The sequence below is a fragment of the Perognathus longimembris genome, chromosome 7, assembly GCF_023159225.1.
Source record: "Perognathus longimembris pacificus isolate PPM17 chromosome 7, ASM2315922v1, whole genome shotgun sequence".
In the NCBI taxonomy this organism is placed as follows: domain Eukaryota; kingdom Metazoa; phylum Chordata; class Mammalia; order Rodentia; family Heteromyidae; genus Perognathus; species Perognathus longimembris.
The window spans coordinates 14,358,753-14,376,369 of record NC_063167.1 but is presented as its reverse complement, the minus strand read 5'-3'; the positions used below and the strand labels follow the sequence as shown (position 1 = coordinate 14,376,369).

Sequence of the window (17,617 nt, the reverse complement as noted above, 5' to 3'; positions counted from 1 at the left end):
CAGCATGGACTCAGGGCCTGAGCACTGTCCTTGGCTTCCTTTTTTGCTCAGGGCTAGCACTCTACCTCTTGAGCCACAGCGCCACTTCCAGCTTTTTTTCTATGTATGTGGTAATGAGGAATCAAACCCAGGGCTCCATGTATGCAAGGCGAGCACTTTACCACTCAGCCATATTCCCAGCCCCCTTCTCTCACCTTCTTAGATGGGACTCCTCAGCCCTCAGAGCCACTTCTGTCCACCCTCATCCCACACATCCTCCCAGGGGGCTGAGCGGCTCTAGCGTGAATCCCCTCCATGGCTCTTGTGGCTTGCAGCCTCCGTTCTCAGCCCTGGCTGCGCCTTACACCTGAGGAGCTCAACCCTGAGTCTGCACGCCCTGCGATCTGAGACCACGACTTCTCACTGGCGCTGAGGCTGCGGGGAGGAATGATTTAAGCCCCTCGAGGATCCTGCGGCCTGTCACCATCAACATCTCACTTCTGCCTCCTGTCTATTCTAGTTGCCAAGATTCATGTGGGATTACCCCAATTTGCCTCATTGTGGCTTTAGGGCCTATCTGTCAACCCAAAATTCTAGTCCTCAGCTTCCTGGCCTAGTTAAGGCTCAACTTGAGAGTCACTTTCTCTGGAAAGCCTCCACTAGCCATCCTCCTCCTCTCACCAGACTGTGCCCCTTGAAGGCAGAGACTGCGACTATACCATCTCCAGAGCCCTGGTAGAGGAGCTAGCCAGGGTTTGGTGACTGTAGAAAGGCCTGAGGAGGGTCTGTGTGAGGCAAGGTGTGTAAGGGGACTGCAGCTTCATTAAGTTGGGGAGGCAGCCCAGGCTGGGCCTGGAGCAGAGTGATCTAGCCAGCCTGTCACAAGGCCCTGGGTTCCACAGGCAGCCTCACCTCCCCAACCCCAGCAACCAAAGAAGTAAATAAAACCCTGAAAAGAAGCCAGCAGGGAGGCAGGCAGCGATAGACAGTATCAAAGTGGAGGCCCTGCCCACTTCCCTTGAAGTGGCCTTGTAAGCAAGTAAAGAGATCTATGCTATGGGCATGGCTTTGGGTGAAGTCCTTAGAGCTTTCAGGGCCAAGGTCAAGAGTGGGAGTGACAGGGAGTGAGGGAGACGGGGTACATCATATGCAAGTATGGAGATGTCACAGGGAAACCTTCTTGTATGTACAACTGTTTGTTAATAAAAATGGGGGGGAAAAAAAGAGCACAACATCTATAATCCTAGCTACTTAGGAAGCTGAGATAGGAGGATCACAGTTCAAAGCCAGCCCAGGTAGGAAAGTCCATGAGACTATTATTGCCCATTACCCACCAGAGAACCAGAAGTGGTACTGTAGGGGCTGGGAATATGGCCTAGTGGTAAAGTGCTCACCTCATATACATGAAGCCCTGGGTTCGATTCCTTAGCACCACATATATAGAAAAAAGCCAAAAGTGGCGCTGTGGCTCAAGAGGTAGAGTGCTAGCCTTGAGCAAAAAGAAGCCAGGGACAGTGCTCAGGCCCTGAGTCCATGCCCCAGGACTGGCAACAAAAACAAAACAAATAAACAAACAAACAAAAGTGGTACTGTGGCTCAAAGTGGTAGAGCACTAGCCTTGACAGTGCATAGGCCCTGAGTTCAAGCCCTACAACTACCACCACCACCAACAACAACAAAGAGCCAGGTGCTGGTGGCTCATGCCTGTAATTCTAGCTTCTAGGAGGCTGAGATATGAAGCCAGCCAGAAATGTCCATGACACTCTTATCTCCAATTAAGTACCAAAAAAGGCAGAAGTAAACCTGTGGCTCAAATGGTAGGGTGCAAGCTTTGAGCAGAAAAGCAAAAGAACAACACCTAGGTTCTGACTTCAGATGGAAGCCAACATATCTAAATATTCTGATGTTATGAATGAAACTAGCAAACCAGTAAATATATTGGTCTTTCTAATCTGTTCTCTTTTTTTTTTTTTTTTTTGCCAGTTCTGGGGCTTGAGCCAGGGCCTGGGCACTGTCCCTGAGCCTCTCTGTGCACAAGGGGAGCTCTCTACCATTGAGCCACAGTGCCACTTCTGGCTTTTTCTGTGTATGTGGCACTGAGGAATCAAACCCAAGACTTCATGCATGTTAGGCAAGCACTCTACCACTACGCCACATCTGCAGTGTCTAGTCCATTCTTTTACCTTCACAGACATACTTCATAAGTTGGAAACTAGGTCTGAACATAGAATGCTCACATTTCTTTCTTTTTCTTTTTTTTTTTTTGCCAGTCCTGGGCCTTGGACTCAGGGCCTGAGCACTGTCTCTGGCTTCCTTTTTGCTCAAGGCTAGCACTCTGCTACTTGAGCCACAGCGCCACTTCTGGCCGTTTTCTATCTATGTGGTGCTGGGAAATCGAACCCAGTACCAGGGCTTCATGAATACCAGGCAAGCACTCTTGCCACTAGGGCATATTCCCAGCCCCAGAATGCTCACATATCTAAGAGTTCTTGAGAATGTGGTGAACTAGCCCCTGACCTTCTCTTCACACCTGCAAGACTCAGAATAATGTCCTCCAGGTGCGCATCCTTGACCTGGGAATGTCTCATCTGATGTGGCCAGGGAGATTAAGATAGCTAATAAGCTGATCTGAAGATAGAAGGATTATCCTGGACCCCTGGGGCAGCACCACGTGATCAGAGAGAGCCTGTTCGGTGAAAAAGGAGGCAAGGTCACTTGGAGAGGACGACAATATTTAATTATAGCCACTGAAACCCATTTTGGATATTGACCTCCAGAAATGTAAGGTCATGGGCTGGGAATATAGCCTAGTGGTAGGTGCTCGCTTCATACACATGAAGCCTTGGGTTCAATTCCTCAGCACCACATACATAGAAAAAGCTGGAAGTGGTGCTGTGGCTCAAGTGGCAGAGTGCTAGCTTTGAGCAAAAAGAAGCCAGAGACAGTGCTCAGGCTCTGAGTTCAAGCCCCAGGAATGGGAAAAAAAACCAACAAAACAAAACAGAAATATAAGGTCATGAATGTACAATAATTTTTATGCAGCAGCAGTAGGTTAACTGGAACACTGGCCTTGCCATTTCCCTGAAGTAGATGTGCAAAGTCACACCAAGGCTGCCCCTCTGGCTGGGGGCACACAAGTGCTCTTGGAGGAGTGATCAGGAAAGGGTTTGTGGGAAAGAGTCAGGAGGTCTGGGGGCGTGTACTTCCAGCATAGTCTAGAGGGGGCATGTGCTCAGGGTCAGCGCTATTCTAACACCCCATGGCCTCCTCATCTAGCTACTGGGATCCAATGACTTCATATTCTCAAACCTCATCTGTAAAATCAACCATTGGATCATCACTGAATCCCTCATTTGTGCCAAATATGCTTATTGTAAAGGTTGGATCCCTATCAAGGAATAAGGTAGGAATAAACCCTCTATCATTTATCTATCCATCCATCCATCTAGACACTATGTAGCCCTAGCTGGCTTTGAATTCTGTGTTCCTGCCTTAGTCTCCTCACTGCTGGGATTACAGGTATGTGCCACCATAGCTGACTCCAATTGACCTCCTAATTCTACCCAAGAAGGGAATGAGAGGTAAAGCTACTGGCACACAGTAAGTGCTCTATGAACTTTAATTTCCTTCCTTTTCTACTTACTCTCAATCAAATCAATACATTTACAAGTTTAAAAAAAAATTCCAGGACTAGGGGTATAGTAGAGCTGGGTGTGAGTGTTTGTCTAGTATGTGCAAAACAATGGGTTCCATCTCCAAAAGAAAATAAAAATTCCTCAGCTGGGCACTGGTGGCTCACACCTAGAATCCTAGCTACTCATGTGACTGGGATCTGAGGACTGCAGTTTGAAGCCAGCCCAGGCAGGAAAGTCCGTGAGACTTTTATTTCCAATTAGCCACTAGAAAACCATTAAGTGCAGCTGTGGCTCAAAGCGGTAGAGCGTTAGCCTTGAGCAAAGGAGCTTAGGCACAGCACCCAGGCCCTGAGGTCAAGCCTTACAACCTATCAGGGAAAAAAAAATCCCTTGCTAAACCAAGAAATGGAAACATAGGTTTTTATGTTGGTGGTAGTGTTGTTTTTGCTTTGGGTTTTTTTCTTTTTTGGGGGGGACAGGGCAAAAAAGGAGCTCAGAAAGGGAGGGAGGAAGGGTGAACACAAGCAGTTGAGGTATTCACTATGCAACTGTGGGCAGGGACTGGAGGGGGAAACTGGGGGAGTGAATGAAGGGGTGACACCATTTAAAAAAGAATGTACTCATCTGACTTATGAAATGGTAACCCTTCTGCATAACACCTTAATTAATAACAAGAAAATTGCATTTTTAAAAGTCTTTGCTCAAAATCGCCAATGGATTCCATTTGTCTCTAGGAGGAGCCACCAGTGCCTGGCTGCCAATGTTTCGTTTTGTGCCAGTCCTGGAGCTTGAATACAGGGCCTGAGCTGTTCCTGAACTGCATTTTGCTCAAGGCTAGCTCTCCACCACTTGAGCCACAGCTCTACTTCCGGCCTTTTCTGAGTAATTCTTGGAGATGAGTGTCCTGGACTTTCCTGCCAGGCCTGGCTTTGAACCACAATCCTCAGACTTCAGCCTCCTGAGTAGCTAAGATGACAGGCATGAGCCACCAGTGCCAGTGTTAATTTCAAGCTTGGTTAAGGTGCTTCATATCTAGGCCATCTAAAAGAACGAGGTGGGGAAATCTGCATTTACAGTAACTCTGGAGAGTATACGTCACACACACTCCATTCTACTGAGCGCCAATACCTTTGAGAGATATGACAGGTTCGCTTTTGCACTTCCTCCTTCCATACAGTAACTCTTTTGTAGTTCTTTTCCCCTACTGAGAAATCTGGTTCTTATTATCAACAATGTATTTAGTTATGGGTCAATCCTAGAAGTTTCATGATTATTCCCACTTCTCCCCTCTCCTTCCATCTTCCCTACTTGGACAAACAAATTTGCCAAGTAAAATAGTGTTCTTGGGCTGGGATGTAGTTCAGGGGCAAAGTGCTTGCCTAGCAAGTGCAACATCCCGGGTTTGGTCCCCAGTACCAAAAAAGAAAAGACACACACACACACACACACACACACAAGGAGGTGGGGAAAAAATGAGGTAGGAGGTAACAAGTTGGATAAGAAATGTACTCACTGCCTTGCATATGAAACTGTAATCCCTCTGTACTTCATTTTGACAATAAATTAAAAATGAAAGTACAAAGTTTTTCTGCAATTCTTTCTGTCTTTAGCTAGTACCCAAACAATCATTATTTCCCATAGTTACTTAGGTCAAAAAAAGTAACTTTTTTTGTTTCCTCAAATCCTGGGGTTTAAACTGAGGTCCTGGGCACTGTCCCTGAACTTTTTTTTTGCTTAAAGCTAGTTTGCACTATACCACTTAAGCCACAGCTCCACTTTGGGCATTTTGCTGGTTAACTGGAGATGAGTCTCAGGAAATTCCCTGCCTGGACTGACTTCAAACCTGTCCTCAGATCTCAGGCTCCAGGGTAGTTAGGATTACAGGTATGAGCCACAGGGGCTGGGCCCCCAGCTGAGCTTTTTACTGGTTATTTTGGAGAGATGGGAGTCTCAGTATGTCTGGAGTGATCCTGACCTTTTTTGAGTTTTTACCAGTAAGGGAGTTTGGACTCAGGGTCTTAGGTTTGCTTCAACTTGCTTGCTTACAGCTGACAATCTACCACTTGAGCCACACTTCAGCTGGGCGATGTATGTGTGTGTGTGTGTGTGTGTGTGTGTGTATTTGCGTGCATGGTAGTCCTAGGGCTTGAACTTAGAGCCTGAACACTGAGATTTTTCACTCAAGGCTAGCAATCAAACACTTGAGCCATAGCTCCATTTCTGGCTTTTTAGTAATTAATTGGAGATGAGTCTCATGGGCTTTCCTGCTGGGGTTGGCTTTGAACCACAATCCTCAGATCTAAACCTCCTGAGTAGCTAGGATTATAGCACTGGCCACTATTACCCATCTTTATCTTCTAAAGAATCCCTCTTCCTCTCATTCACTTGCACTGCTAAAAAGTATCTCATAATGTTGTAGCCTAATCTCAATCTTGAAATCCTCCTGCTGCAGCCTCCCAAGTTGAGACTACTGGCATGCACTGAACACCAGCACTTTTCTCCTCTATTTCAGGGCTACTTGGATATTTGTTCCGTTTGATTCCTTGCTACCTATGGGGACTTGGGGAATAAAGATTAGAAAGGTAAGCATTTTATTGATTGGTCTATTTAATCTTAGAAGTGGCTTACAGAAGTCTACTTCAAGGGACAGATAGGTTCGCTTTTAGTTATAAACCTGCACTGAACCTCAGCAGGCCCAGTCTTAGCCTCGTCCCACCTCCACTACTTGTGGCATTCTCTAAGCCGGTGTCCTTATCATTAACAGCCACCTCAGGGCTGTGAAGATCTGCAGTAACACAGACCTCAGGGAAGAATCACCACTAGTGCCCTCTCCCTAGCGTGCCTGGCGTGCAAGGTCGACAATTATTGCACTATTTTTTCCTAAAGTAAGAATGGGAAAACAATGTTCACCTCATATACATGAAGCCCTGGGTTCGACTCCTCAGCACCACATATATACAAAAAGCCGGAAGTGGCGCCGTGGCTCAGGTGGCAGAGTGCTAGCCTTGAGCAAAAGGAAGCCAGGGACAGTGCTCAGGCCCTGAGTCCAAGGCCCAGGACTGGCCAAAAAAAAAAAAAAAAGGATGAGGGCCTGGGTTCCATTCGTTGGTACCACATAAACAACAAATAAAAGAAGCTGGATGCTGGTGGCTTACACCTGTAATCCTAGCTACTCAGGAGGCTGAGATCTGAGTAAGGATTGCGATTTGAAGCCAGCTGGAGCAGAAAAGTCCCTGTGAGACGCTTATCTCCAATCAACAACTCAAAAGCTGACGTGGTGCTGTGGCTCAAGTGGTAGAGCACTAGTTGAGCACAAAGAAGCTCAGGGGCAGTGCCCAGGCCCAGAGTTCAAGCCCCAGGACCAACACCAAAAAAAAGAAATAAAAGGAAAGCATTATTTCAATGTGGTCACCATAGTATTCAAGTGGTTGTCGTGTAATCAAAGCAACTCAGGAAAACTGAGGCAGGTCTTGGAAATTCACTTGTGCTTAAGTTGTTGAATGCCTTCCCCTTTCAAGTTTTCAGGTTCCAGGTAATTTCTGAAATGTTCACCACAGACAATGACAGCAGTAGTGATAAAGAGTTACGTAACAAACCAAGATCAAGTTACATAAAGGCCCTCATCAGGTACAACTGCAACTCATATTTTTGCTCACTATCTGTGAAAACACATTTGTGTTTATTTCCCAAGGTTCCTGCACCCGTACCTCCAGGAGTCAAGTTTAGTCCTCCTGGTGCCCCCCGGGGTGTGTCAGCCTGCATTCCCCTCTGACAACCACACCGCTGTTTCCATAACAAGCTGCTCTGAAAGTGGTTCTGTAACCTCAGGCACCACCCTGGTCCCCAGTGGCTGGCAGCTCACACTATTTGTGGGTCGTTTATGGGCCCTAGCAGCTGAGGGCCCGCCTTAACCCCTTAGGACTTGGACCTCTTTAGTAATAGTTAGCTTATATGGTCTTCACCCCCAGCACTCAACTGGGCTTACTAGCTAATTGTGAAGCTGCAGGAACCATCTCTATAAAGTGTCAGAAATGCTGCCACATGATGTAGTATTTGCCCAGGTCATAATGCTGGCCAGGGAAGCAGCCCACATCTGTGAAAACCAAAGCAGGTAGAATCTTCTATTTGGTGGGATTCCCATAGTTCGATACAACTTAACAGATCCTACTGGGAATCCTACAGACCAATGCTCCTGATATTTTTGCCAGTCCAGGGACTTGAACTCAGGGCCTGAGCACTGACCCTGGCTTCCTTTTTGCTCAAGGCTAGCACTCTACCACTTGAGCCACAGCACCACTCATTTCCCCCACTTTTCTACAGCAGCCAGAGTCTGAGGGTCAGCTCACTACACTCCCTGTGACCTGGCCTCACTATCCTAGTTCCTTCCACCTTGCTTTCTTTCTTTGGTCCTGGGGCTTGAATTCAGTGCCTAGGAGCTATCTCTGAGCTTTTGTGCTCAAGGCTCTCTAGCACTCTCATCACTTGGGCCACAGCTCCACCTGCGACATTTTAGTGTTTAACTGGAGGTCAGAGTTTCACAGAATTTCTTGTCCAGGCTGGCTTTGAATTGCAATGCTTGGATCTCAGCCTCCTGAGTAGCTAGGACACAAGCATGAGTCACCAGTTCCCTGCTTTTTGTTGTTACTTGGGTTTGACTCCAAGAGTCATATTCTTGATCAGCTTTTTGCTCATGGCTAGCACCCTACAACTACTTAAGCCACACCACCAGTCCATTTTTTTTGGTTGTGTATGTTTTCTTCCTGGTGGCTAAGTAAGACAAGATTCTCCTGCATTTGTCTGTCCTGGCTTGCTTCAAACTGTGATCTCATCTCAGCCTCCTGGACTGAAGCAAATTTCTCATTCAAGGTAACTTGGCAAATAAAATCCAGGGCTTGGAAGCAAATCTAGATAATCTAGATAACTGCCTCCTTACTCATTTGCACTGCCTCTCAGAACCCTATAGAGTCTAATTTTTAAAGTCAACTTAAGTTTCAACAGCTAAGCAAAAATCTCACAAGTTGGGCTGGGTATGGGGCTTAGTAGTAAAATGCTCACCTAGCATACATGAAGCCCTGGGTTCAATTCCTCAGCACACCACATACACAGAAAAAGCTGGGAAATGGGTGCTGTGGCTCAAGTGGTACAGTGCTAGCCTGGAGCAAAAAAGAAGCCAGGGACAGTGTTTAGGCCTTGAGTCCATGCCCCAGGACTGGCAAAAACAAAACAAAACCAAATCTCACAAGTATCACAATTCCTTCAGTATACATGCCAAGAAGCAGTGGCATCTGATCTAGGGAAAAGAGGGCCGTTACCAGCTATCCCATCGAAGCTTTAAATGGCTTGAGATCCAAGGACTTGAACAAGGGCAGGCTCCTTTCACAAAGCACATGACTCACAAATTTCACTGAGAACATTTTATTGGCCTTTGGATAGAAACAGGGATTTATTTGCCAGGTAGGATGATCCCATCATACTGAAAAAGAAAAGAAGAAATTTTTTTTTCAGAACAGAAACTATCAACAACTGCAGCAAAGGCTAAAATCTGGGAATTAGGAACCTCATGTTGTTTCTAGGTCAAATGGAAAATTGGCCTTTAACAAGCACTCCTTGTGCTCACCTGCAAGATGACTCAAAGAGCCACCTCCTTCTCCTAGCCCCCCACATTTGTAGACCCGGGTCTTTTAAATTACCAATCTAGGAAGTCCCGATTTGCCCAAATGTCCAAATATCCTGTCTTTACTATAGTATTTTATAACTCCAGACCCCAACACGATGTACCACCACTTGAGACAAATCAGCTTTACCTTCTGCTGGAACCAGCGCATGGCCTCCTCTTTGCTGATTCTGTGTTTGGCCCCGATGCAGCCTGTCCTGCGCTTCTTGTCTGCGATGCTGAACCCTGGCCTGCCCAGCACCTGTCCCAGGAATAATCAACAGTCACCTAACCAGCCTAGTCACGAGCAGATGGACAAGACTCACACATTGGAGACTCATCTTCAAGAGTCACCTGGCAACCAAAAATGGATTCTGAAGCAAGACCCAGGTTTGTTCAGGTGCCTGCTGGATCTGTCACTATAACTCCCAAACCCAGCACTGTACTCCAAGTGTGCTCTGCAGTTTGGATCACTCAGCACCTTCCTCCTTCCCACCTAGCTTCCAACGCACACAGTGCCAAGGATCCTCCACCACTGTCTTTAATCTCCAAATCACCTTTGTTTTGGTGCCAATACTAGAGCTTGAACTCAGGGCCTTGTGCTCTCCCTTTGCTTTTTCACTCAAGGCTGACACTATACCACTTGAGCCACACCCCACTTCTGGTTTTTTGGAGGTTAACCCACAATAGGAATCTCATGAACTTTTTGCCCAGGCAAGCTTGAACCTCAATCCTCAGTGAGTAGCTAGAACTATAGGAATAATCAACCAATGTCAGCCACACTTTTCTTTTTAAAATAACATTTAAGGTTGTGAGACAGAATGATCCAAGAGGTGACACCGACCAACATGCCTTGTACTCATAAAATTCAATAGGAACTCCTTTGTAAAACTACTTAAATTTAAAAAGTGGTAGAGCACTAGCCTTGAGCACAAAAACTCAGGGACAGCTCCCAGACTGAGTTCAAGCCCCACGACCAACATCAACAAAATTCTTGCAATGTCATTCAAAGAAACAGGGTTTGTGCATGTGAGACTGTCTTGGGGCTTGAACTTGGGGCGTGGGCACTGTCTTTCAGCTTTGGTGCTATGAGTCACGCGGCACCACTTGAGCCACAGCTCCACTTCTGGCTTTTTTTTAAAGGCTTAATTGAAGGTAAGAGTTCCACAGATTCTTTTTGGTCCAGGCTGGCTTTGAACCGTGATCCTCAGACTCTATGCCTCTTGAGTACCTAGGGTCACAGGCGCTCTGAGCCACTAGCACATGGCAACATGTCTTTTAATTTATGCTTTACTAGTATTTTTACATTCGTGTTTCTCAAGCAATCACATTGCTGAAAATATTGGTTGAAAGCCATGTGTAGCACAAGAAATAATCAAATTAAGGAAGAAATTTCAGATTGCATATCCTCTCCTCTAATATCCAATTAAGGCCCATAATAATTAAGTGTACAAAAAAAGTACTTTGGTGGGTGACAAGGAAGTGTGCTGTTTTCAGTGAACCTAACTCAAAATACCAGGACAAGAAATGAGGCCACTTATCCCACACTCCACGTAGAACTGTTCCAAAGGAAAAGATTACTTTGAAGCCTAGTGTTTCCACTAGCATGAAATAAAGAAGTGGTTCCCAAAGGATGTGGAATTGATTTGCATATGGTATAAACATGTGGAAGCTAAATATAACCCAATAAAAAATAGATCTGAATCCACTGAGGCCCCCAAACCACTCAGGCTCCATGCTATTCAAGACTACTCAGCATAAACAAATGCCCATTTCTCCATTAAAAATTCCACCCTGAGCATGCATACATACACTTGCACCACCCAGTCCCATCTCTGTCTTCTGGACAGAAATCACAGGTTCCAGAGCCCAAGGGAAGGAGCTGGGAACAGCCTCAGCCCATCCCACCACACATCAGGCAAGAACAAATGCAGCAGCACTAATGCTACAGAGAATTACAACTCACTTTCTTTCACCCACCTTACGACATGGCATTTGGTAAGCCCAGACCAAAGCTTTATAACCGCAGGGACTTTGTCTATCCTACTCTGTACTGTGCCTCTACACCCTCCCTTCTGAAGGGAGGACACACACAATATGCAAAGCTTCAATCCAACACCTGAACATCAAGACAAAGCACAGGAAGTAGCAGATTCCTCTCCCCTCACAGATCAGAGTGGAAAAGGCTAACTATTCATACCACATAGAAGTCCAGGCCGTAGATACCAATGCTGGGGTCGTATTTGATGCCCAGATCGATGTGTTCCTGGATCCCAAAACCAAAGTTTCCAGTGTCTGAGAAGTTATTTTTTCTTAATTCATATTCCCGCACCTAAGAAGAAAAATGCAGCAATCACATTGCTTGTCATTGCTTACCCTCTCCTCCACCACCCATAATGGGCTCAAAATACAGCATTCACCATCCTACAGCAAGAAAATGCAGTGAACATAACCTGCCTTGAACAGTCTCCACTCCACCCAATTATTTAAGGGAAATTTACCAGCTTCCCAGGGCAGAGAGGCCCACCCAAAAAACACAAGCACCAAAATGATCACTAGGTAGGTCACTGTGTAAACTACCAACTAGCTTATCCTTGCTGGGTAAAAATATCGTTTTAGAAGCTAAAATGAACACAGACACACGTGGCATCAAAAAAACATTTCATTAAATCTAATCACTGTCACTACAATTATTCATAACATTGCTGAGTGCCTACTGGTATTACCCCTCAGGAAGCTGGGTCTCACCTTCAGACCTTTCTCCAGGATTTCTTCTGCTTTAGCCCCACGGACTGTGCAGTGGACAGCAATCTTTTCATTTCTCCTGATACCAAAGGATCTGACAGTGTATCTAGCTGCAGACAGAGTTAACAAGGAGTCAGGTGTTGTCATATTCCCCTTCCCCAGAATGGCATCTCCACAAAATCCCCACTCATATCCTAAGAGGTGTTCTAATTTAATCCATGTCTTCCAAACAGAAAATAAAACTAACTTCCAGCCATGTTTTACCAACTAAGAACTCACTGATCTCAGAGAAGATACTTCCATGTGTTACTCATAAGTGCAATGCTTTTAGCCCCCCCAAACAGGCCTGACAGCAGTTCGGTTTAGAAGTGACCAAGCCCTCAGCTCTTGCCAACCCAGCCTCCCTCCCTAACTCACCTTTGGAAAACACTGGGGTCTGCCCTGTGAGCTGCTCCAACACCTTCGCTGCCCGGGTCAGTCTGTCTCCACTCTCCCCAACACAGATGTTGAGGCAGAGCTTGCGGATTCGAAGCTCCCGCATGGGGTTCTCCTTTTCACCTTGATCCTGCTGCAACAAGACCCAACAGTCAACACAAAACCCACCACAGCTGAGAGCGCAGGGTTTTTCTACATTTGCATGCTCACTTGCTTTGGACCACCCTGAAGAAAGACCTTGGGGTGTATAAGGTCTCATTCGGGACCATGTCTCTTCCTTCTCACACGAGATGAATGGGTCAACAGAAACCCAGGACAGGAATTGACACGGGGGATGAACCCCGCAATGGGCTCAATGTGGAGGGTGACGAAGAGAAGGCCCCGTCCGTGGCCTTTTAAGAGGAAACAATAAGCCGAACTGCTAGGGAAACACGTGGTTATGCGACTTCTTCCACCCCATTCCGAAGCTGTCTGCGGGCTGGGGCCGTTCCCTAAGCGGAGGCCGGCTCGTTTCCTACCACGGACCGAGCGAGCCTAAAGTCTCCGGGGCCAGGAAAGGGTTTGGCTCCAGGGTCTCGGAGAGCTCCGCCCGCCCCACCGGTTCTCGAAGCGGCCGAGGCCGGGCCTCTGGGCCGCTCTCTGGGGCGCTGTCCTAGGACAGGACGGAAGGCGACGGTCGAGACCCGCGCCCCCCTGCCGATTCCAGTACGACCAGCGCTGCGGGCTTCGTCCCTCTCGTGCTGCGGGTGATGGAGGTGCCGCGGACCCGCTAGCCACGGATGGAGGCGGATGAAGGGGAAGCAAAGGCAGAGGCCAGGGACTCACCGCCATGATAGAGACAGGAAAAAGAGAGCAAAAGTTCCGGCCCAGGGCCTTATGGGACAGGAGGCGGGCTCTTTCCCCAGGCTAACCAGAGAGATGACAGCGGGGAAGAGAGGCCCGCGCACAGCGCCGGCGTTGCCCTAGTGGACAATGCTGGAAACTGCAGGTGCTGCTAACGGAAGCGGAAAGTTGGACCCGAGTTTCAAAAAACAAATCAAAACAAAACCAAACAACTGGGCTGTCATATCCTTGAGTTCCTGGGCTCAGTTGAGGTCTGCCCTTCCCTCACAGCCTCATTACCTGATGGTGCTTGCGAGATAACACTGCCCAAAATACATTAAGTCAATTTTACCAATTACATCCACCTGTAACAATGTAAACGACACATACACAAATGGACCCCAGTAGTGATTTAAGAACACTGAGCTTTTGCCCCGCGCTGTTGATGCACCTCTGTAGCCCTAGCTACTCAGAAAGCTGAGATCTGAGGATCACCATTCAAAGCTAGCCCAGCCCAAAAAGTGAATGACTCATAAAAAGCCAAAAGTAGAGGTGTGGGGCTGGGGATATAGCCTAGTGGCAAGAGTGCCTGCCTCGGATACACGAGGCCCTAGGTTCGATTCCCCAGCACCACATATACAGAAAAAAAAACGGCCAGAAGCGGCGCTGTGGCTCACGTGGCAGAGTGCTAGCCTTGAGCGGGAAGAAGCCAGGGACAGTGCTCAGGCCCTGAGTCCAAGACCCAGGACTGGCCAAAAAAAAAAAAAGGAGACAAAAGTAGAGGTGTATCTCAAGCGACAGAGTCAGCCACCAGGGGGAAAAGCCCAGAGAAAATGTGAGACCTTGAGATCAAGCTACACTACTAACACACACACACACACACACACACACACACACACACACACCCCACAACCTCTTCCCTCTACTGCTTTAATTCCCTTTTTCTAATCTGCATAGCAGATGTACTCTCCATGTTTTGTCCACATGGACAAGAGGGCACTTCTGAGCCGGTGCTGGTGGCTCACACCTGTAATCCTAGCTAATCAGGAGGCTGAGATCTGAAGATCATGGTTCAAAGCCAGCCCAGGTAGGCAAGTCGCAGAGATTCTTATCTCCAAATGACCACCAGAAAAACAGAAGTGGAGCTGTGGCTCAAGTAACAGAGTGCTTAGCTTCAAACAAAAAAAAGCTCATGGACAGTGCCCAGGCCATGAACTCCAGCCCCAGGATTAGAAAAAAAAAAGTATATTGGTCACTTATCTTATCATGGTAGCTAAAACTGGACTTGTTTGAGTCTCTCTCATTTCTTTCCCTTTTTTTCTTTATATTCTTCATCATTTCTGGAGATAGTCTCACTTTGTATCCTAGGCTGGCCTTGGAACTCAGGATCCTCCTGCCTTTCCCTCCTGGGTGCAGGGACTACAGCTGCATCAGTAGATAAACTGAAACTTAAAAAAACAAAAACCTTTTTTTATTCTGCTTTCTCCCTCTGCTCAGCTCACCAGCTCACACATTGTCTTTTCTAGAAGAAGGTGTTGCCTATTCTAGAATTACAAATAAAAGGCAATTAAGATCTTTAAGCTAAGGCTGGGAATGTGGCTTAGTGATAGAGTGCTTGCCTAGCATACATGAAGCCCTGGGTTCAATTCCTTGGTACCACATAAGCAGAAAAATTGGGAAGTAGTTCTGTGGCTCAGATGGCAGAGCACTATCCTTGAGCAAAAGAAGCTCGGGGGCAGCTTCCCCCCACCACCAAAGAAAATGAAAAGATCTTTAAGCTAACTTGTTGCATTTTCAATGTTTTCTTTTCTTTTCTTTTTTTTTTTTCTGTAGAAGAATACAAAGCCAGGTGCCAGTGGCTCATGCCTGTAATCCTAGCTACTCAGGAGGCTGAGATCTGAGGGTCGAGGTTCAAAGCTAGCCCAGGCAGAAAAGTCCATGAGACTTTTATCTCCAATTTATCACTAGAAAACTGGAAGTGGTGCCTCAAGTGGTAGAGTGCTAGCCTGAAGAGCTCAGGAGCAGCACCCAGGCCCAGATTTCAAGCCCTATGACTGACAAAAAAAAAAATCCACCCAGAGCCTTGCACAAGCTAGGCAAGTGCTCTACCACTCAGCTGTTACTCACCTGCCCTAGCCCCTTCCATTTCTCTATTGTGCGACAGGATTTTTTTGAACTTCTGATCTTTCTGGTCCAACTTCCCAGCTAGCTTTGTATCGTGTGTGCCACCACATGTAGCTGCAGTTTTGCCATTTGACCCTTCTCTAGAATTCTCCTCTCAGCACGTGTCACCATTGGCTCTATTATCCCTCCCCAGGAGACTGTTTGCACTCCTAGAGCAGAGGCGTCTCCGTTGCGGTGGCACCTCAGGACCATGGACAGTGCCCAGCAGCTCCGAACACAAATCACTGCATCCAAACATGCAGCTGGACGCTGTTCTGGACTTTCTCCAGAGTAACTAGACAACATGTATAGTCAGACTTCAAAGTAACACCTGCTCTTCATCTCACTAGGAGGGTATTCCAATCACATGATCAAGAATGCATCCTGGGGCTGGGGATATAGCCTAGTGGCAAGAGTGCCTGCCTCGGATACACAAGGCCCTAGGTTCGATTCCCCAACACCACATATACAGAAAACGGCCAGAAGCGGCGCTGTGGCTCAAGTGGCGGAGTGCTAGCCTTGAGCGGGAAGAAGCCAGGGACAGTGCTCAGGCCCTGAGTCCAAGGCCCAGGACTGGCCAAAAAAAAAAAAGAATGCATCCAAACGCCAGGTGCTGGTGGCTCACACCTGTTTTCTAATGGTTAACTGGAGATAAAGACTCTAATGGACATTCCTGCCCCGACTGGCTTTGAACCATGATTCTCAGATCTCAGCCTCCTGAGTCGCTAGGATTACAGGTGTGAGCCACTAGCATCCAGCTCCAAATATTTCTTCGACAGCAAGATTTAAAGTGTCCCAGAGGGGCTGGGGATATGGCCTAGTGGCAAGAGTGCTTGCCTCCCATACATGAAGCTCTAGGTTCAATTCCCCAGCACCACGTATACAGAAAATGGCCAGAAGTGGCGCTGTGGCTCAAGTGGCAGAGTGCTAGCCTTGAGCAAAAAGAAGCCAGGGACAGTACTCAGGCCCTGAGTCCAAGGCCCAGGACCAGCCTAAATAAATAAATAAATAAATAAAAATAAAATAAAGTGTCCCAGAGCTGTTCATGATGTACTTGTAAGGGGCAAGTGGAGGTGATCTGCCCTCAAGTTCCTAATAGCCTGTGCCTGCTGCTGCTTTAAGCACTTGCCCATACATTAAATAATTTCATTCTTGCAGTGACTCAATAAAGTCTTATTATCTCTATTTTTTTTTTACAAATGAAATAACAGAGAAACAAACTAACTCAAGATAGAACAGCTAGAAAGCAAGAGCAGCACAGCCACAGTTTGATTCCCAGGCATTAAACTCAGAGTTCAAGTTCTTGACCTCAATCCTGTGGCAAATGATAGCTACAACTGATCATTACCCTCCAGATCCTGGAAACAGTGAGTCTTGTTTGAGAACTGTAGAGATGAGGCTACTAAAGAGGTCAGTAGCATATGTAGGTTACCATATTGTTGTCATGTCTGTTCTTCTCCTCACCAGCTGAGAGATCGTGGGCTTATGTCCATTTCAGCTGTTACCAGAGTCTTTTTCAGGCCCCGAGGGCATGATGGAGGACAGGAAGGACCAGGAACCAGATGGCTTCCTCAGGAAAACTAATTAGAGAATGATGAAAGGGGTGACATTGATCAAAATGCATTGTACTCACAAACTGGTATGTTGAATAATAATAATAGAAAACCAATTACCTCATGAGGAGATAAGTCTGGAACCCAGGGGTTCCATCTTGGGCCCCGACATAAACTTTCATAAATCAGCCAGAGTTTGGAATATACAGTAGGTAGCCAGGCAGCAGTGGCTCACATCTGTAATCCTAGCTACTCGGGAGGCTGAGATCTGAGGATTACAATTCCAAACAGGCAGACAGATCCCTGAGACTCTTATCTCCAATTAACCAGCAAAAAGTCAGAAGTGGAGGCATGGCTCAAGTGGTAAAGCATCAGCTTTGGGCAAGAAAGGCCAAGGAAGAGCTTCAAGGCCTCGAATTCAAGGCCCTGTACTGGCACACACCTACCCCTCCTCCCCCCAAAAAAGATCCTGTTATGTTCACCAGTATATCCCTAGGGGTACGCCCAAGACCTCCGGCAAATGCAAACAAGTCTCTCTCTTTGGTGGGGAATGTGGGACACTTTTCCCCGAGACACGGCATGTACAGCTTCATCACACACTCAGGCAAGCTACTTAATCTCCATTTGCATCA

General features: G+C 46.9%; 1 protein-coding gene across 2 annotated transcripts; it reads right to left on the bottom strand.

Annotated features, from left to right (window-relative positions):
• Window positions 1-9,013: 9,013 nt before the first annotated feature.
• On the bottom strand, window positions 9,014-16,883 carry Rpl11 (ribosomal protein L11). 2 transcript variants are annotated; one of them, XM_048350495.1, is made up of 6 exons: window positions 16,865-16,883; window positions 12,430-12,580; window positions 12,016-12,122; window positions 11,468-11,599; window positions 9,419-9,529; window positions 9,014-9,087 (listed from the first exon to the last, which is right to left on the bottom strand). In XM_048350495.1, the coding sequence occupies exons 1-6, from the start codon at window positions 16,865-16,867 to the stop codon at window positions 9,058-9,060; spliced, it is 534 nt and encodes a 177-aa protein (XP_048206452.1). In that variant the 5' UTR covers window positions 16,868-16,883; the 3' UTR covers window positions 9,014-9,057. The 2 variants fall into 2 exon arrangements, with proteins under 2 accessions (XP_048206452.1, XP_048206451.1); XM_048350494.1 differs by lacking the exon at window positions 16,865-16,883 and adding an exon at window positions 13,273-13,311.
• Between the last annotated feature and the right edge of the window lie 734 nt (window positions 16,884-17,617).